At 36.8% G+C, this 27,483-nt stretch overlaps 1 protein-coding gene across 4 annotated transcripts in view; it reads right to left on the reverse strand.

Moving 5' to 3' along the window:
* Positions 1 to 6,991: 6,991 nt before the first annotated feature.
* FSIP1 (fibrous sheath interacting protein 1) overlaps positions 6,992 to 27,483 on the reverse strand; it is an 83,390-nt gene continuing 62,898 nt past the window's right edge. For 3 of the 4 annotated variants that reach the window (XM_065636574.1, XM_065636573.1, XM_065636570.1), the window contains 2 exons: positions 10,457 to 11,076; positions 6,992 to 7,151 (listed from right to left, as the gene is read on the reverse strand). In XM_065636574.1, the coding sequence (XP_065492646.1) occupies positions 7,148 to 7,151; positions 10,457 to 11,076 (624 nt within the window). In that variant the 3' untranslated portion in view covers positions 6,992 to 7,147. The remainder of the gene's footprint in view (positions 7,152 to 10,456; positions 11,077 to 27,483) is intronic. The other variant, XM_065636571.1, reaches the window with a different exon arrangement.

A 27,483-nucleotide genomic window follows, 5' to 3' on the forward strand; every position in this document is an offset into this window, starting at 1 on the left:
TGCCTTGGTGCTTGAGTTTTATTCATGTTTTGTAATACTTCTGTGGATCACTGGTACACTAACATACAGCTCTGCTATTCCTGTCAAACTGGGCTTCAAAGTGACACCTCTACAATCTTTACATTGAAACTATGGCAGGAGGGGATGTGCCTGAGCTTTCACCCCGAGTGTAACAGCTTGTCCACCCGCAGGCACTTCTGCAGTTAGGTAACATGGACCTAAGCAAAGCATGGTTCTGGAGGGTTCACTGCTCTTTGGGGGCTTTCCACCAGCTCCAGCCCGATACCCCCCCATTGCTTTCTCTCACGTGATGAGGCAGTAGGATGACTGTCTGCAGGGACAGATGAATATCTGTTAATATCTCTGCTAAAGTAACCAAAAAGCTGATGATGTGGCACTATATCAAAGGCTAGAACACATTGCTAAATACAGGAGCAGTCAAGACTAGTTGTTCAGTCTTTACTCACAGCAATGGTTTGTCTCATGAGCCCTTTACCAAAGCCAGGTGCTACTGAGGAGTGCTGGATGTCCACATAAGTATACTTAGGCAGCCCTGCAGGTATACAAGATTAATGTTTACATCTCCTTTTCCTGAGGATGGAAAGTCCTGTTCTAATGAAGCTTTTTCCTATTCTTCCGTCACTAAACTATTCATAGGTTACCAATATCTACAGGTAAAAACTACTACACCTCTTGAACATAGGTTTGATGCAGATGACCACTTTATCCCACTGAGAACAAAGGTGAAAAAAAGACAACTCCTGACCCATTTTTTCCAAAATATGAGTGGTTTCTGAATTTCTGCCCTTGCCAGTGACAAGATTGTCTGTCTCACTTCTCTGGGGAGAGATGTGGTGGTCTCTTGTAGGAGTGCACCATCAGTGTAACCCATCTGATCTTATCTAGGCCTGCTGTACCAAATGTCCTGCAGTTCTGGTCTCAAACTCCCTTCCTCCCAGGGACACCAAGAGCCAAAAATGATGAAAAACAAAGTTCCTACCTGGAGAAATCTCTTTACTGTACTTGCAGGAAGGATGAGAAGATACTCTGGATTTATAAAGCAAATCAGCTGTATGAACAGATATATCTACATATGGATATATGTAGATATAAGTTTAAAAAAAGAGACCTGTTGCTGATGAGGGGGAAGATAGCCTTGGCAGCCCATTCCAATGACCTTGTCCAAGACAAACATTCATGCTAATTTATTGCGTGCATTTATGTAACTTATATCAATGTAGTATCTGAAATGAGGCTGATGTATGCCTTAGAATAATAAAGGCAAGCCATTATGCCTTGTGTTAATCCATACGTTAAGTCCACCCTCTTGTTGCTTGGGCTGTATGAATACAAAGGGACACAAGATGTACAGGTGAGGTAAGTTAGGCCCATTCTTGCCCAAAGAAACAACTGTCAAGGAAAAACTAAATGGAAAAACTAAATGGGAAGAGCAGGGAAAACAGCCACACTCCACAGGGCAAAAACTCCACGGGTGAAGCCTGCAGGACACATGCTGTTCCCAGCTCCCTGGTGGGACACACGAGTGTACCACTCAATGCATGCCACTGCTCGTGTTATTGGTTACTTGGTCAACTTTTTCACATAAATACTCTTTGAGTTTCATGCTATTGGAGAGTGCAATGTTTTCTTACCCTAGCACGCTCTTCTCAGACCCCATGCAAATACAGTAGCTTAAGTTTTCAAGTGGTCATCTGCATCACACCTGTGTTCAAGAGGTATAGTAGTTTAACCTGTAGATATTGGCAACCTATGGAGATAACAACTGAGATAACTGTAGCAAATATGCATCTTAACGACGATAGGGCACTTTACTGATATTGCCTTAACTTTGTAGTGAGGTCCATAGTATGGTAATTGACTGATTTTCAACATAAATACATTTTGGAAAGGACTACTGAGATGATAGAAGAGAGCATCTTAGTACAGCCACAAGGTGATTTCTAGCTCTTATTTCTTGTCTTTTGCAAGAGAGAAAGAACAGGTGCACAAAGTTGTATGAATATTTCAGTGGAGTTATGAGAACTCATTAGAGAAGTGTTTGGCAAGCAAAAGTCTTAAACAGAAAACCTTCCATAGGAAATCCATAAAATTAGGCAAGTATCACAGAGAAGTTTGGATTTTCAAATTGAGACATAACCCAGGAAGTGCAGCTGTCATTTGTCTTTAATTTTTCAACTGCGTTCAAATTCAAGAACTGCCAGCCTAGGCAACACATACAAGAGCTAAACTGAGTGCTGCTTAGATGCTGCGTCAGTCTCCCTTGATGACTCCGCTCACAAAATGCGTATGAAGAGACCATTTTATTGTTATTGTAAAATTAGGGTAGGATGCCTCTGGCAATACCCTTCCCACCAAAACTATGCACACCAAATACACAAAGGAAACAACAGGAAAAGAATGGCATAGAACAGTATTTCCACAAGAAAACAGCAAATTTTCAAGTGGGAAAAAAAAAGTTCTAAATACAGAATACCTGCCTGTAAATCAGAATTATTAATGCACTTTAGCACTCTAGAAATTAATACACACTTGTGAGCATTCCTGTTTGCTTTTTTATAAACCATAATAGATTAAGAACTGCAGATTCAGTTGCAAGCAGTGAACTATTTCACATAGACTTAAATGACAGGGAGCCTTTTTTTCTAACTACTGCACCTGGATTCCAGCCAATCCCTCAATGAAACGTATAATTGGATAACTGTAGTTATAGCATTAGTAGTATTCAAGCACCTCTATTCTATTTAAAAAAGGAAACAGTTTTCCTGACCTTTAAATCTAGCTACAAATAAAAGAACGATTATTTTGCAATAAATAAATCTATTGAAAATTTTTTTTTTAAATCACAGTTATTATTTTTCCTAGATTTCAAAAACCTTCCTAATTTAACAACTTCCCAAGCATCTGCCAAACCACCTTGCCTTCTGTGTCTGCCCTTCAAACTGTGCGATTCCAAGAGGTGGGGTCTCTCCTGTAAGGGGGGGAGGACGCACTCTTGGAAGCATAAACAGCGTAGCAGATTTTGCACCTAAAAAGCAAAAGAGAGAGATCTCATTTAAAGCTGTGGCTAGAAAGCCTTTTAAGCAGCGGAAGAGAAGTGGTGCATTCTCATATTATTTGCTGCAATTTGTCTAGAAAACAGTGGGTTTTAATAAAATATAACATTTCTTCCCATTATTGAAACTACAGAAATTGAGCTGCAAACAACCGCCTCTCACATATCCCTCCCCAATTTGGCGGTAAAATTGCGGCCTTTCTAGCGAACGAATTACTGGCATACTTTTTTGCGCTTCCAGACTAGTCCTTGCTGCTGCGGTGACGTGTTTAAGCAGCCCTTTCCTCTCTGACCTGTGCAGCAGATAATTTTTGCACAGCCTGTTTTCACTCTGTGCTCAGCATGTCCACTGACTCTGCGGGAGCTCTGCTGGGGAAGTGAGAGGGAAAACAAGCACTGCAGAGCCGCAAAGCAGACACCAGCCATCGTCTGGCTTCAAAAAAAGCATTTGGCTGAGAATTTTGTGGGGCTCTTTCCTCTTCTCTGTTTTGTTTTTGATGGAAGTGGAAGTTTTTATACCCCTTGATACAATTACTTTAATTTAAAATTGAATTCTGGACATATAAGAATAACTTTACTCCTTTTGTCATTGTTGTTTACAGTCAACAAACTTTTTCTTTTTTTCTTTTCTGTTTTTTAATCAGGATATTTAGTCTGTCCCTTCTCTTTGAAATGGAAAAGATCTTCACCTGCTCTAAACCTGCATAATAACTGTAAATCTGGACTGAACTTCTCATACCATTAGAGTATATTGAAATCAACACTATAGTTCTTTAAATCATCCTACTCAAATAGGTGTGTTTATAGTATATAATATATACTATATATAATACATAAATTTTATATATACTTATGCATATACACATATGATCCATGAAAATAATTGAATCACCCTTATTTTCCTCTTTCAGAGGAAAACACAATGGAGTTTGTCGCTTAAAAGGGCAAACCATGAAACCATGCAGCAAACAACACACACTCGAGTAAATCAACACCAACAGCTGCTCCAGCACCGTGTGTGTGGGACTGAGGAGTCTCAGTGACAACTGCAGAATGGCTCAGCAAATAGATGCAAACACACCAAAATCTCCTCTTCATGGGTATGATGCTTTCACAACTATTAAGTCTTTGGAACAGAATTATCTATCTTGTGCCGTAAAATCATAGTGGGAAATAAGATTAGGAAAACAAACCAGCACAAACCCGCATACACACAGGAAATTCCTTATTCCTCAATATAAAATAGATCTCAAAGCCCCAAAGTCAGAAGGATAACTTTAAAAATCAGTATCCTGTGTTCTGCTGTGTCTTGGGATGAATGGAGCTGGGAAAGACTGTAAAGAAGCAAATTGTCAGAATCTTTTACCGAATACAACTTATGCTGAATGAAGGTACGTATTTTGGAATATCTGTTTCCAAATCCTGAGGTAGGCTACAAATAAAAATTCATTTAAATATCTTAATCATCTCTGCTGCATCACTCCCCAAGGAGCAGCCGCTGCATTCCAGTGCAGCTGGAATTCCAGTGGCGAGCCTGACAGAGGGGTTATTGCAGGTCACAACCCAGAGACACTGGAAAAACAAAGAAAAACCTATGAATCCTCCTGGGCTCAGCCTTCCTTTTACCCTGATATTGGTGATGTTTCAGCAAATTATCACTATATTTTATATAGTATCTCCATTATTCTGTACCTCATACCAGTAAACAGGTTTTTACAAAATAATTTTATTTCCTACAGTTTTACCTAAAACTGAAAATAAATAAAGGAGGGCTCAAATTGGCATTTCATTTGTAACATCAAGCAAGAAATAAAATCTTCCTAAAGAACCTGTTATTTAATATGCAGTAGAAACCAAGCACGGATACATATTATGTCACTAATTTTTGGCTTGGATACTGACCCTGAGCACCTCTGGAACAGCATTTCATGAGCAGCAGGTTTGCAGTGACGACAACTGGTGCAGGGTGCTTGGCCCTTTCCAAGACCTGAAGTAATAAGAGTTCCTGTTAGGATATACTCTTCAAGTCAATAGTCATTCAAACTTGCCTGCTTATCCCTGGAATGCCAGATGTGAATAAAAAGTTGTATTTCTGGCCTCAGGAATATTGTAAGGCTGAGTCAGCAACAGGCTCTTCCTCGAGGGTGCTGGGAAAAGCCTTTTGGTAACAGTGACAGATTTAAGATGACAAAGGAGACCAGAAAAGTAAGAATTAATTATTATTTCTCTTAATATATATTGTATTATAGATAATCTATATTATCTTAAACAGAACTTAGAACTTCAAAAACTATTCGAGCACTTTAACACTGTTGCTGAGAAGGGCTCTATAAAACTTGAATTCCTTGTGAAAATAACTGGACTGTGGAAAGATTACAGCCAGTGGACAGTCCTGCACGAATATCATACAGGATCAGAAAATGCTCTTAGAAAACCTTTGTCAGAACTGCTTTGATTATATTTATGGTAAAGAAATTATGACACAGACTTAAAATTTTTAAGGATGATAAGAAATACCTCTGGTTGAGATTTGCAAAGCTCCATGAAGTGTGCTTACAGCAATCCTATGCAGGGCAATAGGACTATGCAGAACGTCCAGTCTCCATAGATTTGTTACTGCTGTTGCAAAACAAGTAAAAATATCAGAAAATAAAACAATAAATAGCACTTGCTTGTTGCAAATATAGTATCTCATTTACATTTTTAACTAAAAGAAAGTAGGTTAGATTCTGATCACTGTTATATCCACACGATTACCACTTCCTCAGGAGTGTACATCCAGTCACACTGGCAGCTCCATAAATGAGATTAAAATCTGGGCCAATATGTGCATTACCTTAAACATTCAGGTCAAGAAAGCCCTGTGCCATAACGCAGCCATTGTATAGTAAACATTGCATTGTATCCATCCTCTTGTTGAATGTTTAATGTCTGGTATAGTATCTGAGAAAGAATTTGTTCTTTTAGCTTCTGTCAAATGAGAGTTTTGCAGCAGGAAAATCTATTCTGTTTTCTTTGCTAGAATATCTCCCTCCCACAAGGAAAAAAAATGTTTACAAGAGAACCGTGGGATTTTTTTAATAATTCCTTCTTATTCTGACAGTACAGTGCATGAAATGAAAAACTAACCATCAGCTCAGAAAATAATTAGAAAATTCAGGAGAAAGAGTAGTTGAAGAGTAGACAAGCAAAAACTTGCAATGAATTTTTATCTTAAACACAAACCAGCTGTATCAGCCTCCCCGCAGCTTGCCATTACTATAAGGTTTCCCAACCCAGTAGCTGCTAGGGCAAACTTGTGAACTCCTTCACTTTTACTTGCACCAAACCCGCACGAGGGACCACAATCTTTCGTCACATAGTTATGTATTTCTTCAGCAGAGGATGAGGTGGCTGCAGGACGGTCACAGGACACAGCCGAGCAGAGCGGTCCCCATGTGCCCGTCCAGCACAGGCCTTGAGCAAGTCTTTGCCTGCAGTCAACCCAGCCGCCCAGCAGACAGCCCCAGGGCAGGGAACTGAGTCCGAATTTGGGTCCTTCCCTGAGTCAGGCTCAGCGGTCAGACAGGCTGCAAGCCCCAGCAAGCCGCGCTGGGACCACGGAGGTCAGGGTTACACCAACTTCATGGAAAAAAGCAGATCGTGTGTAAAGGAAGAAAATTATTATACGTATTTCACATCTGCTCTAATGAAATCTCATCGGTAGAAACCTAACTTTGCAAGTTTTATTTTACGTTTTCTACAAACAAAGACATGCATGTTTATCAGACACACGGCTACACAAACGTGTATGTACATTTATTTATTAGAACACCCTCAGGAAATTTAATGAATTGCAAGAGTTTATTTTGAAATCAAACTGCAACCATATATGATAATGACAATAGTCATTGTCTCTTAAGAATAAATCAGCTCTTGGAATAGTTTTCAATGATGATAATTCATTCCCTTCAGGTTATCTGAAATGATAATATATCAGTATAATATCACTGATAGAGGTTTAACCACACTTTCAGAAAAACAGCTGTGTAAAGCAGCATACAATCACTCTCCCCTCAACTTTCAATCTTCGTGTCATCTGCAAAAAAAGAAAATAATCATGCTGAACTGCTGCAAGCACAATATTATTTGCAAGAGGAAAAACCAACAACAGTTTGTGATAAAGCTTCTACTTAAAACTTAACGTAGCACCCAAAAAAGAGCTGTAAATAATTACCAATTGGCTCACACAACTGAGAAATAACAGCCTTTTCATACCTGTATGTGGGCAAGTCTGGCTTCTGTTTATCTCAGTAAACATCACCTATATTTATATGCATATGACACTGATGTATATTACCACCTCTTTCAAGAGATAGGAATTACTTCTCTCTGAAGGCACATGGGAGTTTCCTTCAGATATATACACAAGTGTATATATATATATATATATATATATATATATATATATATATGAGTTATGTTAGTAATTATGCTTTCCTGAAAAACATATATAATTTAATGTCTTAGAGTAAATCTATATCACAGACTACAGTACCATAATGACTGCAAAATGGAAATTCTGCTAAACCAGTTTCAGACAAACAGTTTTGTTTGCTTACACAGCACTGTATGGAGTTTAAATCACATGTAGCAGGCCAGAAAATCAAAACATTTACAGAAGATTATGCATACATGTTTAAATGCCCTTTAAAATTAAGACCATAACAAAGCTCAACTATGTACATGTCTCTTAAAAGTAAAAATAACACGTGACACTTCTTACACCTTCATCTGCAGATGCATTTGCCTTAAACTGGATTCCACCAGGATCTCCATTCCTCAATACAATTAGCACATCTAATCATGTCTGAACTAACAACAAGTCACCTATAGAATACATTAAGCAACTTTACAAATTTGATGAACATCACAACCTTTTGCTTATGGCCAGGCTTAATTGCTTAATACAGAACTGAGTCACCTTTGTGGGAAACAAATTAATTCCATGGAAAGGTATCATGGTTTTCTGTTTTATGCTGTCCACTTTCTCATAAGCAGTACATTGAAAAAAATAAGAAGAATAGATTGATGTCTATTTAAATGCTAATTTTGGATGTATATTTTAGCATTAGAATAGTATTAATGGAATGCAATAAATCCAAATATAATTAATTTAAACTTGAACTTATGGATAACTGCAAAATATTTAGCACTAATGTAAAAACAATTACAAACCTCTGAAGCTGGTTTTATTTTGCACTTACTTTTATTGCGCCTAAAGATTCTCTGTTCACACCATTTTTAAAAATCAGACATTGACACAAAGACTCAATGCCTGATGAGGCTGCAATATCTGTAAATATATCCCTGCGTTTGTTTTTAGGTTTTTAGTAAAAATGAAAAGATTTTGAGACTCTGAAAAATCAGAACACTTCTTTTCCTCCTCCCAGGGAAAAAAAAAAAAAAAATGAAAAAAAAAAAATTACCATTAACCCTAAAAAAAAAAGATGTTTATTAACCATACAGATTTGAGGTCTATATGGTTGAACATTACTTGGCCACTACTGAAAACAGATAATCGAAACATCCCATTGCATTGCTCTGACAAAACGCATGATTAGGACTCAAATATATTTAAATTATTATGTGATAAATGTTAACAAACTCACTTTAAAGACTTTCACCATGAGATTCTCCACATGGAAATTTACTTGATAGCTGAAATCTCCTTTCTCTCTTGTGCAATAAAATTACCTCATCCTGTAAGGTCTACCACAACAGGTATAAAAAGTTACCTGCTCACTTCACTACCTGGTGGCTACAGTGCGTGGTGTTTTGCTTGATTTAACACATCCCATCTTAAAATACACCCATAAAGAGAGAAGGCAGTTGGGGCTGAGTCACACTTGGCTCTGACCGTACTACATCTATTCAGACTAAAGGAGAACTTTGATTCATGTGAAGGCAGCAAGATAAACTCGAGTTTTTCTCAATTGGTTGCTGAAGACGACTGGTGGTGCAGCATGTAGTCATGTTAAACACACATGCGATCAAGTTGTCCCTGGCAGAGATGGTTCTCTGTGGTGTTCCCCATCACCACGACTGCCAGCCCACTCTCCGCTGGGGCAGACCACTTTCCTTCTTCCCTCGCTCCGCTCTCCTGACGCTTGCATCTATGTGAAGAGCAAAGCTGGCATGTGAAGCTGTTATCGCTGAAAACTAACCTACCAAAAAAAAAAAAAAACCAACAAACCACAAAACACCACCCAACCTTTTCTCCAGGTATTGTATTTCTGCTTTCTTCCTATTGCCACTACGGCACAAATCTCATAACGGGCAAATGTAGCAAGTGAGTGCTGATACTAAGTTTGTCTGGCAGTGTAAAAAACATCAACAAGCCTTCTTGCTTTCTGGTGGGTAGAATCACTTAAAAAAAATTAACATTCCCTTCACTGTAGAAAGGTTAAGTACGAACAATCAAAGAAACAGCTGTGATCATAATGAAGAAATTATAAGACAGTAAAGAGGTATTAGGATGTTCTTCTAAATTACCAATGAATATGAAAAAAATGTTTCTCAAAATTCAGAACAGATTACCAGCATAACAAAGATCTGTCTTGACAAATCTAGCAAAATTTGTTGATTTCTAATACAATTAAACTACAGCATTTCAATCACAAACAACTTCATACTGTCACAACTTTTATGAAAGAAAAGAAAGATATAGACAGACATACCTAAAATCTGGCTTATTTAAACAGTTTGCTTTCTAGAAATAGAAGTGGGTTTGGGCTAAAAATCTAAATGTACATTTAGATCACAATATCACTATATAGTTGTTTTTAAGTAAAATGCACAAAAACTACAGACATTTCAAAAATCTTTTTATAGTAGCGGATAAATATAATTTTTTGCTGGTCAAAGTCTATTCTTTCTTTTACTGAATTAAAAGTAATGTATAGAAATTATGCAGTATTTATTAATTTTTTTATCTTCTATGTGTAAATTTGAACTCCCTGAAAGCAATTTATTTTTAATATAGCTAGGTCGTGTTTTTTTCTGTACTACTTAGTTTACCTTCTTAAAAACATTCAAGAAACACTTGGATTTTGTGTAAATTGTTATACCAACTACTGGGAGAATAGTTTCTCTCCACAGAACACCAAACATGACTTTCTGCTACTGAAAAGATAATCCATATGTGTTGTCAACACTGTTTTCCAGTTGACGGAATTAATCAACATCAGTATTATACTTCATAAGAGTCTTATTCTTATAGTCAGTTATGTCAGCGCAAGGGTTTTAATAAACATTCTGTTATTTTGTGTTTATTATTTTTGGCACGGTTTTATGAAGTACATCCTTGCCTCACCATAATAATCAGTGTGGATTGGTGCATACCTTTGGTGAGAACCTGCTTGGCTTTTTTCATCGTAATCAAAAGCCTGTTCGAAAGGGTTGTTAAGAGTCTCACCTCCTTTGCTTTGCAGTGGTATGCTGAGAATGTCAGCCTCTGCGGATGCCTCATTGTTCACGCTGATGCAATATAATGGTTCACCCAAGAAAGAAGGTTTCTTCAACCTTTCTGTGTTGAGTGCTCTTGACATAAAGTAACCTTCAGTAATACTCTTATCTCCCATCTTCTGTAAACCTTCTAGGTCATCAGGCTCCTCTGTTTGGGCCAGTGAATCCTTTGATAAGTGACTATCAGCCAATGCTTTGCTGACATGGTAGCCAGGGATTTCACTCTCTGCATTAACACATAAGCTTTTGTCTGCAAGTCCAGCCTTTTCCTGAGCGGTTAACATCCCTACAATATGGCCTTCAACTAACATTTTGGAAAGAGTAGATGTGGAGTGAAGAGTGGAGTCTTGACTTGTGTAACAAGGGGGACTTAATCCACAAGAAAGAGATTCCTGAGACTTTGGCATGGTAACGTTGCTTATTGTTCTCTGAGGCTGCATACATTCTTCCAGAAGGGTCTTAAGCTGCTCTTCAGAGAGGCCCGTTTGTTCTTCAGTCTGAAAAAAAAGGCCAAGAATTTCTTCTGTCAAAATATAATTAATGAAAAGCAGGGCCATAAAACAGTTTGAGAGATACAAAAGCACTGGCAGAACTCTTAAACTGGTATCAATATTTTTCAGTTCAAACTGAGTTTAAATATACATTTAAATAATTACACCATGTATGTAACATCCTCACTAGGTTCCAGATAGATTAGATGCTGAAAGCTAGGAAAGAAGCGTGATGTCCCCAAGGCACTGAGAAGCCTTTGATTTTGCTTAGTCTTCCACCAGATATCACTGCATTTCAATTATGAAAGCACATACTTTTTTACAGATTTTGGTCTGTTGTGTATACATACAGACACACAGAGTTGAAGATTTTAGTTACCGAAAGCAAAACAACACACTGCTAAAAGACTTTCAGTTGTTGGGGTGTTGCGACTGGAGTAAAAAACTGGTTTGGACAGCACCAGCCCACAAAGATGGTCACGTATTGGCTGAAGTATTCTCAGCAGCTCATGGTAGAAGTGCAACATTGCCTCTCAACCATGTGACAAAAACCAAATCAGTCACTCAGCTACAGGACCTACCACATCAAGCACATCCCATGGCATGTGACAGAAGAAAACCCCATCTTTATGATGGTTTTACTGCTTTCTCAGGCTGTCACTGCTTGGATAGCTCGCAGATGTATCTTTGCAGTCAATGTCTTATTCAGACAGTGGCAGGCACAGCATTTTTATCACGCAGGTTTCCTTTACTGGGCACTTCTTAAAACTTAATATTAAATATAACGACTGATATTAGCTGGTAGACGTAAACAATAGCAAAGGACATTTTGCTGAGAGAGCTTTGCAATGAGGAGTTACTTCTGGCTTTTACAGTCCTTAATGCTCTTTGGTAATAGAGAAGCACAATACTCCCTGACAATGTAAAGATTATAATTGAAAGTAAAAGACATATTTTAGACATGCATAATAAATTTGCCCATGAAATATGAGATAAAGAATATGTATTATAAATGTTATAGATACTATGCTACATTTAATGGAAAAAGATACTTTCCACAATCAAAACCTCAGTTTTACCCAGCCTCCAGGAGGCAAAGGATCAGTTGACAATCTGATGAACTCCCTAACGCTGCAGTGATTTATGCCAAACAACAATTTTATCCACTATGCATTGACTATTACACAGAATTTACATTGTGCTAGAACATGGAGCTACTGTCATTTCAGAGGAAAGATAAACATTAGATGTCTGGTTGATTTTTTTTTTCCTGAAGATCTCTTATCCAACTAACAGGCATGAAATGACACTGATGTATATGACCTGATGAGATCGCAGCCTAAGTAGCACACGGTGTATAGATTATGCCTGAAAACTGATTATTAATGTCCATGAATGGGGACAGTTTTCAGTCAGGAAGGAAACAGCATTTATTTGTAAAACTTCTTGTGGCTATTAAAATGTAAAAGGTGACACTACAAAGTGAACAAGAAAGACATTTTAGGTTACCTTCAGTCACCACTCTGTATTCACATGTTCAAACATTACTAATAGCTAATAACTGCTACTATAGACTGATTACAGTTCAGGCACTAGCTGATATATGTAAACAATTTTATAGATTTATTCAACCTTATTTTCATTAGTTGTTTCTTGCACAGACTAATTTCCTTCCCAAAGACACTTTGAGTTCACTTCCAACACACAAAAGAAGACAACCGCATTAAAGAAATTGAGCCATTAAGGGCTTTTAAACAACAACAAAAAAGAGCATCAACAAACTACCATTGTGTGTGCAGAGTTTTAAATAGATGACCATGAAATCAGGTAATTGTATTAAGATTCAGCTAATCTTGGTATCAATCAACTTACTTTTGATAACTAAAACTTAAACCACAGTCTTAAGCACTTATTTAGATAACAAAAAAAAATTATGACCTCTTCAAACTTTTCTCAGGCTTTTAAATGTTAATCCTAGTGCAGAAAGTACTCACTGATGAAAAAAAAGTCAGACAGGGAAAAGCAATGAGTAGCAAAACACATGACAAATCAAACATGAAACACGGCATTTTTCAAATTTTCACTCTCAATCTAATCTACTGGCCCACACTGAATTCCTTACATTCCTTGAAGGAGTATTGTAACTTGCAGGACAATGTCTGTTTGCAAGTAGTCATTATTAGAATGGACTCACTCTAAGAAACAAGATGCATTCACCCAGGCAGAGCACCACAGTAACATAGTTACAGCCCTACTGGAAGCACGGCTGCATCGAGTGTATTTCCACAGAGCAGAATATTATGCTACATAAACATAACTACATGTGTATCACTGAAGATTCTCACATCTGGAGACCCACATGGATTCCTACATGTTTTGAGTGTGTGGTTCTATAGTAACGTGTTTCAAAGCTCTTGGCCAAGATCATTTGGAGCTAATTTTATGTTAATGACAGGGCAATTCACTCACTGCATAGAGGAATTCTGCATCTGATGTAAATGAAAAACCAAGTACAAAACGAATGTAGTGAGGAAGATCATCTTGTCCCGCCTTCTTTTTGTTCTTTTATTTGCCTCATCCCCATCCCATTTATCTGCAGTCTCCTTTCCTTGCCCTTCTTTTTTTTTTTTCCTTTCAGGAAAATCATATGGCTTGTATTGACAATTAGTTCATAGATTACGTTGATTATTACCAGAGAGTGAGGTGGTGAGACTTAGAGCCTAATGCTATAGATTGAAAAAGTTTGGTAAGTTACAGGTTTGCTTTTCTCCAGAGCGGCTGGCCTGCAGGTAAAGCAGACAGTGTAAAACATCACTTACTTTTGTTCTTTCTGTATCTCTTCCTCCTTTTGGATTGCTTTGTTAGACATGCTTGCAAGGATGCAGAAATAAGGAAGAAGAAAGTATTTAACATACCTCTCAAAAAATTACATTTTAAATTACTAAAGGCTCACTGTTTGCAATTTTCTTGTGCCAAAGTAATTTTAGGGTTAACGAAAAACACACAGTAGAGGAGAAGACAGCTCTTAACTCGCCAACAGTCATCTGCTCAGCAGCAAGAAATTTTCACTGGAATGAAAGCAGAAGGGCTGCTGTTGAAATCAAAGGCCGTGCGTTCGCAACCAAATGAGCATTTTAGCTCATGAGATCACATAACACAGCAACTGCATTAGGAGTTTGCAACGTACACATCCGCACACACCAGAAGAAATCCTGTCACAGCTAGCTGCACTAGCTCCAAGTCACAAGACTTGGAATCAGTAACACAGTCTTAGGGAGACACTAGTTTCTACTTCTCCCAAGGTTTCACTGCCCTCACTGTAAATAATTTACAACTCCTATACAGAAAAAATCCTTCAAGATATTTCTTTAAAAATACAAGGACATAAAATTAATGTAATTCAAAATGCAGAAACAGCCCACTAGACAAAGGAAAATGAGCTATTAGGTCTGGTTCCCATTAGAAACTGGAAAACCTTTTAATTGTTCTGGCTAATTTTTAATAGGACACTGAGTCCTACTCATTTCCTAGGCTTTTTACCATTAATGATCCAAAAAAACTAATTCCTAGCCAGGAGTTTAGGAACCTGCTAATGACCTTTACTGCTTATGTGGGGCTAGTTTTTCTCACACTTGTGGCCCTTCTCTGACTGAAGATTTCTTGTTCCTTGCTGCATTCCTCGCTGACATGGGTCTATAGAGAAAACCTTACTTCATGTGGTAGGAATGCAAACTCATAGATCGCTGTGGACAGACCTGCTGTGACCAAGGGCTTGCAAGTTCAAAGCTTTAGGCTTGTTTTCCACAACTGCAGAGTAACAGAAACAGACTAACACTGAAAGGCCTTATCAGATTTTAGACTGGGGAGAAAGCTAATATGTCAGGATTATTTCTAATTATAGTAAATAATAATAAAATGACACACACTAAATGAATAAGCACTAGAAAGCTAGGGCTATTTAAGGACACATGTAGCTGGCATGTCTATAAACACATATATTTTGTTGCTTAATCTGAAAGTATTGCAATCAACAGTTCTCATGATACTTTATTTGCCTGAAACAATTTACTTGGATGCTCTAATTTCCTTCGATTTTTACTGATGTGTAGGACTGCAACAGTCTAGTCTAATGTAACTGCTCTCTTCCTGATCAAAAGGCTCCATTTTAAGAGTATACTGATCTATTGAGACAACATTCAGATTTTTGACATATCAGCACAGGAAGGTTTTGCAAGTTTTAGTTATTTCCTGACTTATTTCTCAGATAGCCCTATTCTACTTTGAAAAGTCAATTCTTGCCATGTATCTCCACACTACTCAACTCAACATGCACCATCAACTCCAAGGTCTCACCTTTAAGCATCACACTGATGCACTTGTCTACGAACAGTACTAGTCAGTGCTGCTGTGGAATATTATTAATATGCTGCATACAACAACAGATACATCATGTCATTGCGGAAGTGTTTTTTACAATTTCCAAAGTTCTTTTGCACCACAAAAGTCAGGATTGGTGTCCATAACTTGTAAACTAATTTAAATTATGGGAATATGTCCTTATGAGACTGTTGTGGGTTAACCCCAGCAGGCAGCTGAGCACCACACAGCTGCTCGCTCACTCTGCCCCCCGACCCCTCAGTGGCACAGGAGAAGAGGAAAGGAAGAGTAAAAGCAATAAAACTTCTCTATTGAGATAAAAATTATTTAATAAGTAAAGGAGAAGGGGAAAAAAGAGAGAAAGAACACAAAACAAATTATGCGAAGGCAATCACTCGCCATCTCCCATGGAGAGACCAAAGCCAAGCCAGTTCCTGAGCAAAAGATGGGTAACTTTCTAGAACTCCGTTTTCCCTTTTTATTGCTGTGCATGATGTCATATGGCACGGAATCTCTCTTTGGCTAGTTCGGGTCATCTACCTCATTGTGAGCCCTCCCAGCCTATTGTGCATCCCCAATCCATTCCCTAGGAGGGCAATGTAAGAAACAGAGAAGGCCCTGACGCTGTGCAAACTCTGTTTAGCAACTGCTAAAACAGGGATGTGTTATCGGCATTGTTTTGGTCACAAATCCAAACCAGAGCATGATACCAGCTGCTGTGCAGAAAATTAACTCCATCCCCGCCAGACCCAGTACATCCACTTTTAAAAATAAATTCTTAAGTGTCCTGCACATCATGTTATGGCTTTTAGTGCTTGCTTGTTTTAAAAACACTACATTACGAGAAGGAGCTTAACACATGTAAAAGAAAAACTTAATCTTTTCTCTGTATGCTATTTCAGAAGGGCTATTTCAGAATGTAATGAGAGAAAATTTAACTAGAGTAGATCAAAAACATGCTTACAATTCCATAAGCATCTTTCTGGAGAGGACAGTAGCGTTTATCGATCTGATGGTGTTAAAAATTAAAACTGGAAGCTGAATAATGGATTCATGGAATCATATAAAATCTCTATTAAAAAAAAAAAAGTATAAAATTTCAGAAGATAAAATTAACTTCCTTAGTAAATTGGGAAAAAAAACCCTAAAGGTTTTTTTCCCCTTTCTCTGACAAAGAGAAATCTTAAAAGAAATCAAAAGGGGACATGAGTTTATACAATTTTGCTCTTAGAGTAGCAAAGTAGGTGAAAACTGTGAAGAAGAGACATGGTAATTGCAGCAGTTAATTTCTTTTTGATTTTTAAGATAGCCTGCAGGTTACACAAGCAAAAATAGTTATGTCAAGTTCTTGCAGGCAAAACTAATTTAAACATGCATATTTTAGTCATTACAAAAAGGCATAATGCTTGTTATTGTCTTTCTCAAAAATATCCAGTCAAATGCTTTTGGTTTGAATGGGCAAATAATGAAAAACTGCTTCATCAGCTATGCCACACCCTGTAGATTCAGAAAGAAAAAGCAAATGGTTGTCCAAGGTGACAGAAAAAGAAAAAAGAAAAGCAGGCTAAAATACGTTTTACAATCACTTTCTTCTCATTCAATACCATAGACACTAAGGTACATTACTGGCAGACGCAGAGTTTGCATGGTACTACACTAGGATATAAGTGAAGAGGTTTCGATGGTTGTGTGAAATTCTTCCTGGAAACATATGGAAATAATTTTATAACTTTTAAAGATCCAAAAAGCTTTATTTCTGAATTGCTACAAGTCAGACTTTTTACCCTTCATTCTCTGAAGCTTACTTTCAATTTTACCTTCCTTTCTTGGTAGCTTTTGATCCACAGGCTGTAAACATTTTCTAGGTGCCTGCATATTAGGAACGAAGTTTTCACCCATGGACACCAAAATCTAAATTTATACATGTTCACCAAAGTTTTAAGAAGGTAACTTTAGGAAACAAACTCTGAAAAAGTCACACAGTGACAATATAGGATTCAAACCTAAACAGTTTAAATATCAAATATAGCTCATTAAAAGATGTATTTCGAATAGCATGCTGGCTGCTTCTGTCGTTTTAGGAGCTAATATACATAAGACTTAAGCACCACGTTATAAAAGAAAGCTAAGTGAGTTTTGATTTACTGTTATGAAACAGTAAAACTGTTACAAAGACTCCTATATTTTATTACCCAATTAACTTAGGAATAGTAGGTTTTACACAACAAAGGAAGTGGTTGACAAAGAAACATCACAGGAAACTCTGAATATATTGTATATAATACCTAAATACAAAAGCAAATAAAGGGTAATAGAAATTATTCTAAACTAACTTAGAGATATTTTTCCTATTTAACTGATCATTCCTAAAATACCGGTGAGTGTGAAACTGGCTAAACCTGGTAAAGTCTGAGCTTCCTAAAACATAAACTATTACACACTAAATAAGAAATTATATGCAAACAAAAACAAGTTATAAAGAGTTCTTTGTTAGTGGTTGGGAATTATTATTACCTAAGCAGCTGAGTCTGCTGAGTTAAATGAATTGATAAGCCAATTTTTGATAATTATAGTCTCTTTCAGAGGTACTAGGAGATGTTCCATGCATTTGAATTTACTGTTTTCTTTATTTCAATCCTGTTTTATCTGAATTTGAGAAACTAAATAGGAGCTGGAAAAGCAAGCAACTAGTTTTGATCTTCTGATGACGAATAAAAACAAATGCAAGATCTAGTATTCTAAAATCACGGAGACTTTTCAAGCAACAGGACCATTCCACTAACTGCAGGCAATACTTCTTTTTAAGAAGAAAACAAGTAGCTTTGAACAGAGGTTGTTTGTTTTGTTGTTTCGTTTTGGTTTTGTTTTAAACATTTCAAACATCATAATGAAATCTGGTTCTGTTCAAGAGATATCCTAAAACGTTATAATGTTATTCTGTTCTCCTTCTAACTGTAACCAGTGTTTGTAGTGTTCTCATACCTCTTGCCCTAAGATCCTAAGATGCAAAAAAAGTTATAACTGTACAGCATATTTGACTTTTGTATATATTGTATAATGTAAAATTAGTTAAAGTTTCAATAGTTTTTAAACACTGTTGTCTTGCTAATGAATTATATTCCAGCCCCCATCATAAGCAGCAGGGCACAAATTTCTAGTAAGCAGGAATCAACAAAGGAAGAAATTTTATTCCGTATCTTTAACAGAACAAAAGCTAATAACTACAGTTCTAAGTAAATATACATTAAACTGTGTAATTTAATGTGCATAAAGTATATTTTCCTGGCTAGGGCGAAGAGGTCATGACTTAATGTAATGGGCGTATTTAATTGAAAATCAACATATCTGAGTTTAAGAATTTTAAAAGCTGCACAAATCATTATGTAACCCCCACTCGATTGAAATACTAAACTATGATAACAGTCTCTGATTTAAGTCACTTTGAATTTAAAATCCATCTGCTCCAAGGTTGTCAACAGATGTTTTGCAAGAATTTAGCTCTTCTAACTTCAGATTAGTTCAACATTTAGCTCATCTAATCTACTGCGTTTGTAGATAGAAAAAACTAAGCATTGTACTGTATATGAGTCACTATATAATTTTTTTTCTCTCATTTCTAAAATCTTTCTCAACGAATGGATTGCTCCCTGGTTTAGAGCACTTGATTTCATGCACTTTCAAGTATTCTTAGGTTAGAAATTTTAATTGAATACACTGAACATGTGCAAAAACATAAGACACAAATTCCTCAACTGGTATTAACAATCTCTCATTCTGAATAAGACTTTCATTCTTCCAGCTTCTGCTGAAGAAGCAGAACTTCTGCAATCTAGGCTATTTAGCATTCAAAAGCAGTTTCCTAAACATCACGGTTTGTGTTTTTAACTCTTTGTTATTAAGCATTTAACAGATTTCATTCCATAAAAATATCTTCCGTGAATATTATTAAGTTGTGGCTTTAATTTTCAGCAAAGCCAGTGGAGTAGACAAAAATGCCTTGATGTGGTTGCAGCTGTTTTCTGTTAGAAAAACCCATTTATTTTTTCTTTTTTTCGGTCATGTTGGCCTTTATTTTTCCAAGAAATAGATACAATGTAGCATAATGGTACCAGAGCATCTTCTCAGAGCAATTTCAAAACTCTGCAACAAAGTGTCTTGAGATTTTAAGAACACTCACAGGTCTATACCCTATATAGGCACACAGAATAATAATACTAAGAGCACGGAGATTTGTTTCTTCATAACGTAATAAACTTTGCCGCAAGTGCTAAAACAGCAATAAAACTAACAAAATGCCTCCATGCACTAGAAGGAAAAGAGGGAGGCCACAAACACATGATCCAGATGACCAAAGTTGTTCGGTGTGAACTCAGTCTCACTGAAAACAAGGGCTGGCCCACGGAGCCGTGAGCCATAAAGACACATCAAAAAGCGACTATAGACAGAAGCTTAAAAAAAGAACTAAATAATATCTTATGTATTCTAGGCATTCAGACCATATTTGCTGATATTCTTTAGGGACACAGGTACCTCAATACCAACTTGTTCTATACAACATGCATATATATATGCAGAAAACCTGACCTGGGATATATATATTTTGGAGATGGAAATATTTTCTTCCCATAGTGGAAGTATGATATGAAGGAAGTTCTGCTATATGTGGAATAACAAGATACAGAAACCCCTAGTGAAGTAATACAGGTAGTGTACAATCTCAGTTATCCAAGTTAAAGAAAAAAGCATGCAATTTCTTTTATCAATACGGTTTTCTTACAGTGTTTTTGACTCTGCACTAAATACAGATAATAGCATTCCCCTCTCTGTTTCACGTTCATGCAACTTAAATCAAAAGCCTCAGCCCAGTGCTAATGTCAACTGCAGTTTCCCAGGGCCCTCACAGGCAGCGGAGGCACCGGCACCTCAGACCATAACACGACCCAGCTAAAATCTAAAGAAAGAATACTTAGAATTTTGTTTAAAAATTACTGTTCTAAATCTGAAGCCTTTCTGACAGTACAATTCAAAGGATACTAAGCAAAAAGCAAATAAATAGGAAGAAGTAGAGATCACTATTACAACAGAAATTGGGTAAATCACAGAGGATTAGAAAAATGTATATGACACTACTCTTCAGAAACGTGTTTCTGATAAATCTGTTGAAGTACAGAAGTGTAAAGACATCTAGCTTTAAATAACAAGACCCATAATGTATCACGCTGGCTTAGTGTTCATTGTCTCGTCGTTGTACTTCAATCCTACGAGCTCAATAAAAGAGCAAGTACATATTGCCATGTACTGGCAAATGCAAGCACTCAAACACTGAGAGCCAGGACACCTCTCCAAAAATAGCAGGTCTAGTGTATCTGAAACTGTATTTTTTTTAGTTTTGATCTTTTAATTGTTCTAGTTTTAAAGAAAGGCTTGATTTTGTCTTTTTTTTAATAGGAGCAAAAATTCTACTGCAATTATGGCACTGCAAAAACCTACAGCTTTAACAGTACCAAAAAATGACACAACTTGTGGGAAAAAAGACAGAGAAGTTGGCAATATTTGTAGCTATGTGAATTGCAAATATGGAATTCTGCCTCACAATGGCAGGACTATTAAGTCTCTTAAAAAAAAAAGAAGGAAAAAGAAAAAAATCAAGCTCCCATTTACTGCTCATTAAATGTTTCTGACTCTCAGTTCATGGCATGAATAATTACACACACTAAGGAACATCCCATCTAAAAAATCTATGAAATTGTCATTGCCTTTTAGAGAAAAATAACTGTACATGAGTATAAATGAACGAGTAAGGGTAGGAATAGTTTCACCACATCTCAGTCTCTGCTTATACGAGGTCAGAGAAAGAACTGATAAAGAATTTGGTTTTCTTTTTGTGTTTGGTGGGGCTTGTTGGCACAGGGCAAGTACAAAGTTTCTACAGGAAATGTCAGGTTGCAGCCCTGCTTGTCAATGTGGACAGATTTTATAGAGTGTTGAAAAAAACATTTTTTAAAAAGAAAGAGAATAATCAAGAATATTTTTCTTTTCTAAAGAATGGAAGAGTATTTTGAAATAAGATACCTGCATCTGGCTCTTCTATTTCCATTCAGAATGAAAACCCAAAAGCCTTTAGGAAGAATATGATGAACAATACTGCCCCAGGAAAAACATTTTATTTGGAGTTTCAATCCTGCCTGCACCCGTTCTTGATTTGGGGGGCGGGGGCCAGATATCCTTTCAGTAAGTACAAGAACAGGAGTTAAACCTTGAAATATTCAAATATACATCACCAGAAAATTTACATTTACCACATCACGATAAAAAAAGCTAGAACTGAGATAAAACAGTGCTAATCTATTATTACTACTTGATGTTTGACAGCTGTTTTTAAAAAAAATTAGAAATACAAAATGATAATATTTATTTCTTGCCTAACTACAAAGTTTACTCTTCAGAAAGACTAGTTGTTAAACTAAACCTTAATTTTATCTGTTTATTAAAACCCTGACAGTTTTTCCTCAGGCTTGTCTAACACATATCATAAATGTGCAACAGTACCAATGACAATATTTCTGCTGGCACGATAAATTTCCTGCATCGTTATAACCAAAATCCATGCATTTTATGTCCTTGCCAAACTAGAAACATTATAAAACCAGGTAGGAGAGTCAACCTCCTTTCTTTTCTTCTGGGGTGATGAGGAAAAACCTCACAGTTACTTTCTGCCACTAAGTTTATAGTAGTTTTTAATTCTCTAGGCCTTAGAAATAAAAACCCCTTTCAGCACCTTCTGTTGCTTTTTTTCTCAGTCTCAGATTCTCTCTCATGTCCCTGAACAAAGACATCTCGAAAAGTACATGCATTCAAAATGTTGCAGTTCCTCATTGTTATTATCCGGGTTTGTGTAATCAGAAGCACAGGTAAAAAGATAAAAAGCAAAAAGCCTTCACTCACTTTACACAGACAGGAGGTCGATCTGAGTGTGGAAGCTATGGGCCAGTAGGTCCATAACACAACACTGCAGTCCGCGTGATTCGTTCCCTTCACTCACTCATTGCTGGTCAACCCACGCCTGGTAAACAAGAGATGGCTGCGCGCTTGGAACCAGGGGCAATGACGGCATTTGGCAGGTGACACGGCCACACCGGGCAGGCTCCTGGACTTACTCCTCATCACCAAAGAGAATGCCACGTGCCAAGCGCCAGACGTACGGGAAACCAGATAGCCCAAATAGCATCAACTAAGCGCACCAGCTTTCCTGCACCAGGGACAAAAAATAATTGCGGTCACGTAGAAATCTAAAGGTTTTATAGTAAAAAGACTCACAGTTTAAAAAAATGATGTCTTGATGCAATATGAATATTTTAGTGCTTGAATATTTCACACATTTTCTGCAGAACATGCTCATATACAAAATGTGATTTCAAACAGCTGTGTAAGCACTGATTCTAAGAAATTTTACTTTTAGGGAAATCAATACAATTCTAGAAACAAAAAACAAATTAGCAAAATGTAAAATGGTACAGCTCTATGTAGCTCACAGAAAAGTTAATGTTTTGCAGTTTGAATTGTATAATTGCTGTAGACATAGCTAAAAAATATTTTTAAATGAAGTTTGGGACAATCCCATTTATACTCAATGATATACTCCACTGCACAAAATGGAAAAAAATCTAATAGTTCCCCGAGTAAAAGACATGAAAGCACCAAGAGACTCATGTTTTTCAAAAGAAAGTTACATAAATTTATCATGCATTTGGGATCCAGGTGACTCTACTGGAGCTGGAACCTGCCTTTTGCCCATGAAGTCAAAGTTCACATGTCACTCATAAGATCTGAAAGATTAATTTACAAAAAGTCTGTGTGATCACATTACAAGGTCAACGGCTTAAACACAAAGCTTGGTGCACCCCAGTTGCTTGGAACTTTCTTTACTGCACATTGGAATGTTTTTGGCTGGTTGCTTTGGTAAAAGAAAAAAAACAAAGTTCACAGCTGTGTTTCTGATGTATTAATGATGACATTGTTGGTTTTAGAGGACACTACACTACTCTCAGTTATGTGGAATCACAGCTACCGAATCAGCAGGCAATGACACAGTCAAATGGTTTGTGTGCATCTTCCAGGCAGTTAGCAGAAAGTTCCTTGTTCGTTAGGCTAATTCAGATAGAGAGTTCCTGTTGAAATACACTGAGAAATGAATGGATCATATTTTTTCAAACAAAAAGTAGAGGCTTAGGGTGGATCCTAAGTATTTAAAAGCCATAACTTCTTTAAACAAGGACACTCACTGTTTAGGTTAACATGGTTTTTCATTAAGCTTATTATTATTTCAAACTTTTAAAGTTTTAAACTTTCAGGATAGATGCGCAAATTATTTGAGTTTAATGTACTGAGGTTCCGATTGAAACGTGGTTAATATATAAGGCTAAGACAAATATAACAGATATCCATAGAAAGAGACACCTCTGAAAACATAGTTTAGCAACATTCTAGCATTATTACACTGCATAAGATGCAATAAGAGCATACTAGAAGAGGTAGAAGTTCTAAGTATCTGATTTTTTTATGCTAATGACAATAATAAAAACATACATAAATATCTAACCTGTTGTTGTTAGAAACACAAAAATCTATATAAATACCAAGATCGGATACAGCTGCAACCTGAAAGGATGTTTCTGTGTAGTAGTATGGCCTCTGCAATGTGATTACGTGTGTGTATACCAGCCTGGCTGGCACAAATTGAGAGCTATATCTAAATGTTAAATGGATAAGTTTTAATTAAGAAAGACATATCGTGATTTTGAGCGACACAGTGATATTCTATCCTTTTCAGAGACCTCAGAAACCCATTCCTTCTGGAATTTTAAGAATGAACTGTTGTGGATCTCACTAGTCTGCTTGGCAGGAGACACAACCAACTTGCTCCTGCCTTGTGGCTTTACAAACACAATAGAACCCAGTGTCAACGACAGCCATGAATAGTACAGCACTGAATATATTCTATAGCTTATTAAGGATGGATGGTTTTCTCTGAGAAGATCACAGAGGCAGTTTGAAACAGTGGGCTTACAAAAAACTAAATTTAGTTCTACCATTGCTAGGCAAATGTTTGAACCATTAGATACAAGGAGAAATCAGAAGAACTCTTCCTTGTTTGAAACAGAAATGTTTCAAATGTGCCTAGCTTTACAAAGTTCCTCTAGGTTTTAGATCTGAAGAACACAAAGGCACCTGACTGGATCCCACAAAAATACCTAAGTTCCAGAAAGGGTGAGAGTCCAGACAGGTTTGGGGTTTTTTTTCACTCTGTTAAGTTAGCCTTAGGCTTTTCCCAGATCAGTAAACTGGCTGCTCTGAATATTATTCTAAACCACATAATCCTCACCCTGAACTGCAGAGAAAGCCCAGGAATTAACATACATTCACTCAATATAGCTTTAACTGACTTGCCTAAGATGGGAGGGCAGAGAGTTAGCTGAGCCACTCCACTCACATTTCTCTCATGATGTTCCTAGAGCTTACTTGGTGGCAATTCATATGTTGTTTAAATATTTTTTTTAAAAGTCTCCCTAATGAAAAGGAATCAATGATTTAAGTATCTCTTACTCACTTGCTTTATATCTATATACATGGAGTGGGGGTGAGGGTGTGCAAGTATGTATGCATATGCCCACCACACACCCTAATGAATTAATTCTAATCATTTATTGGTTTATTCACAAAACCAGAAATATCAGGATGGGCACAGGAAGAGCCTGCAAATGAAAACAGTACAAAATAATAAAGCATTAAGAATAAGTTAGTAAGTGAAGTGGATGCATATAATGCAAAAACCTTTCTGCAGTATTAAGTAGTCAATTATATAATTAAAAAAACACACCAATATTTGACTCTACGACATGAAGAGAAAATCTGGATCGCTGCATCTCCCAAAACCACAAAACAGACCCATATGTTCATGAAATGAACCATATGGAAAAAATTAATCTTTTAAAAAAATCCAGGAATAATAAGAAGTCTCATCAAAGAATCCTGATACTTTCTACAATGAGGAACTTAAGATTTATTTTTCTCATGACACAGGAAAAAAAGTTCATCCTAAAAACTTCAAAAGGTTACTTTGAGGAGGAAAAAAAAAAAAGAAAAAGAAAGAGAGTGGTGGATATTTGTTAATACAATAAATACAATGAGATAAGAACTAAAAGGACAGCTTCCCTTCTCTAAACGAACCTGTGTATTTCCAATGAGCAGAACTTGGTTGAGAGTTCTACCTGGGGGAATCTTCTGGCTTTTGGACAGCCCCAAGGGCCAGGTACTGCACTGCCTGTGCAAACGGGAGACAAAGCCTTGCCCTGCTCTGAACCTTCACAGCTGGTTACAGCTACAGTATAGAACCAGCCTGTCTGAAGTTAGAGCCCTGCATGAGGATGCCAAAACATCTTGGGACAAGAACAGTTTGAGAGTCAGGGAACTAATAATCCGCTTTATTCAATCTCTTGTCCTAACACAAAAGTGAACCTGGTCCTGAACTTAAAAAACATCTGTGGCTATTCTGAAGCTGCTGCAAATTAAACAGGAGGAGTTTAACCTGCTAAACTTCATTAGCTACTACAAGTTCTATACGCAGCTTCTATCGTGCATGAAATAAAGACCAAAGATACTGTACTCATAAGAGGGTAAATTATGTTTACCATCCAAACTATATTCCTGGCTTTTCTATTGAAATTTTTCTGTTCAGCCATTTACTGTATCCCAGTTTGTCTATCTGAAGAAAAATTGCTATTTAAGGGACAAAATGGTTCCATCAAAAAGCTTGACTCGAGAGCTCTGAAATCCTTAAAAAAAATATTATATGATGGCAAGAAAGAATGCTAATATGGGAAGCTATGCAATATTGTATGTGCTCAGAACCAGAACTCAGACCTACAAATCACTTTGCACAATGATGTGTTTTTATTCATACAAGTGATTGCAAAATTGAGATTACAGGGAAAAAAAACAGAGTTTGAAAAAAGTAAGCACAAAAAAAAGTCAAATAATGAAGAGGAAACTAGATTCTGTATTTCTTCTGAAAACAGAAATTAGAAACAGTAGGACACTGCAAGTGGTTAAATGTTACATTATTTGAACATTAAAGCAAAATATTTTATTGAGAATCATGTAATGGTAAGATCACTAAAAAATAATGGAAAGAGGAAAACATCGATGAACAGAGCTAAAAATGAGAGGTAACATATATCATAAAAATGAACGAAGTTTTAATTCAACCTCCTCAGTTATTACTGCCTTCATAAAACACTTCATATAATTTAGGACCACATACTTATATTATCATTTTCTCTTCGCTTACCTCATACAAAGAAAAATAACATAAGCAAATGGACTAGAGCCTATTCACCAGCACACATCTTCTAATCTCTGCATATGCATTGACACAGACTGTAATCACGTCTGATTTGTTAGTGCAGTTCAGTGAATCCTTTATCGCTATTTAATCCTGACTGCTATATATCCTATGATTGCCAACTATCTGCATAGCCCTTATTGCACAGCATGTATGACACCATGAAAGTACAGAACTGTAATTAAAATCACAGCATTACTAAACACACTAAAATAATTGCTACAGATGAGTGCCAAAGCAAGCTTTCTGAATGCAATTAGCTTGCACTTTTTCCAGTAGTATCTGAAGAGAAAAGCACATTTTGAACATGTGAACAATTTAGATGATAGAAAACACCATGCAGTAATGCTGTGGTATATTGATGTGCTCTTTGCAACTGCATAGTTCAGTATTCTTGTCATATAGCTACAAGGAACTTGAGTAGAGCCACAGACAATATCCACATGTGAGATTATATGATAGGCCTTTTAATAGCATCAAGGAACTCCTAGCCTGCAGAAGATAAAGGGCAAAAGGTTTTTAAAAACTTCTTTTCCTTTCTAATTTTGGCTCGTTCAAGGGGTTGCTTGGGGGCAAGGTCCTTCAGAATCATGACAGAGTGGCCCACTGTAGTTTGACCCTCCTGCTCATCACCT

This window comes from Caloenas nicobarica, chromosome 5 (genome assembly GCF_036013445.1).
Source record: "Caloenas nicobarica isolate bCalNic1 chromosome 5, bCalNic1.hap1, whole genome shotgun sequence".
In the NCBI taxonomy this organism is placed as follows: Eukaryota; Metazoa; Chordata; class Aves; order Columbiformes; family Columbidae; genus Caloenas; species Caloenas nicobarica.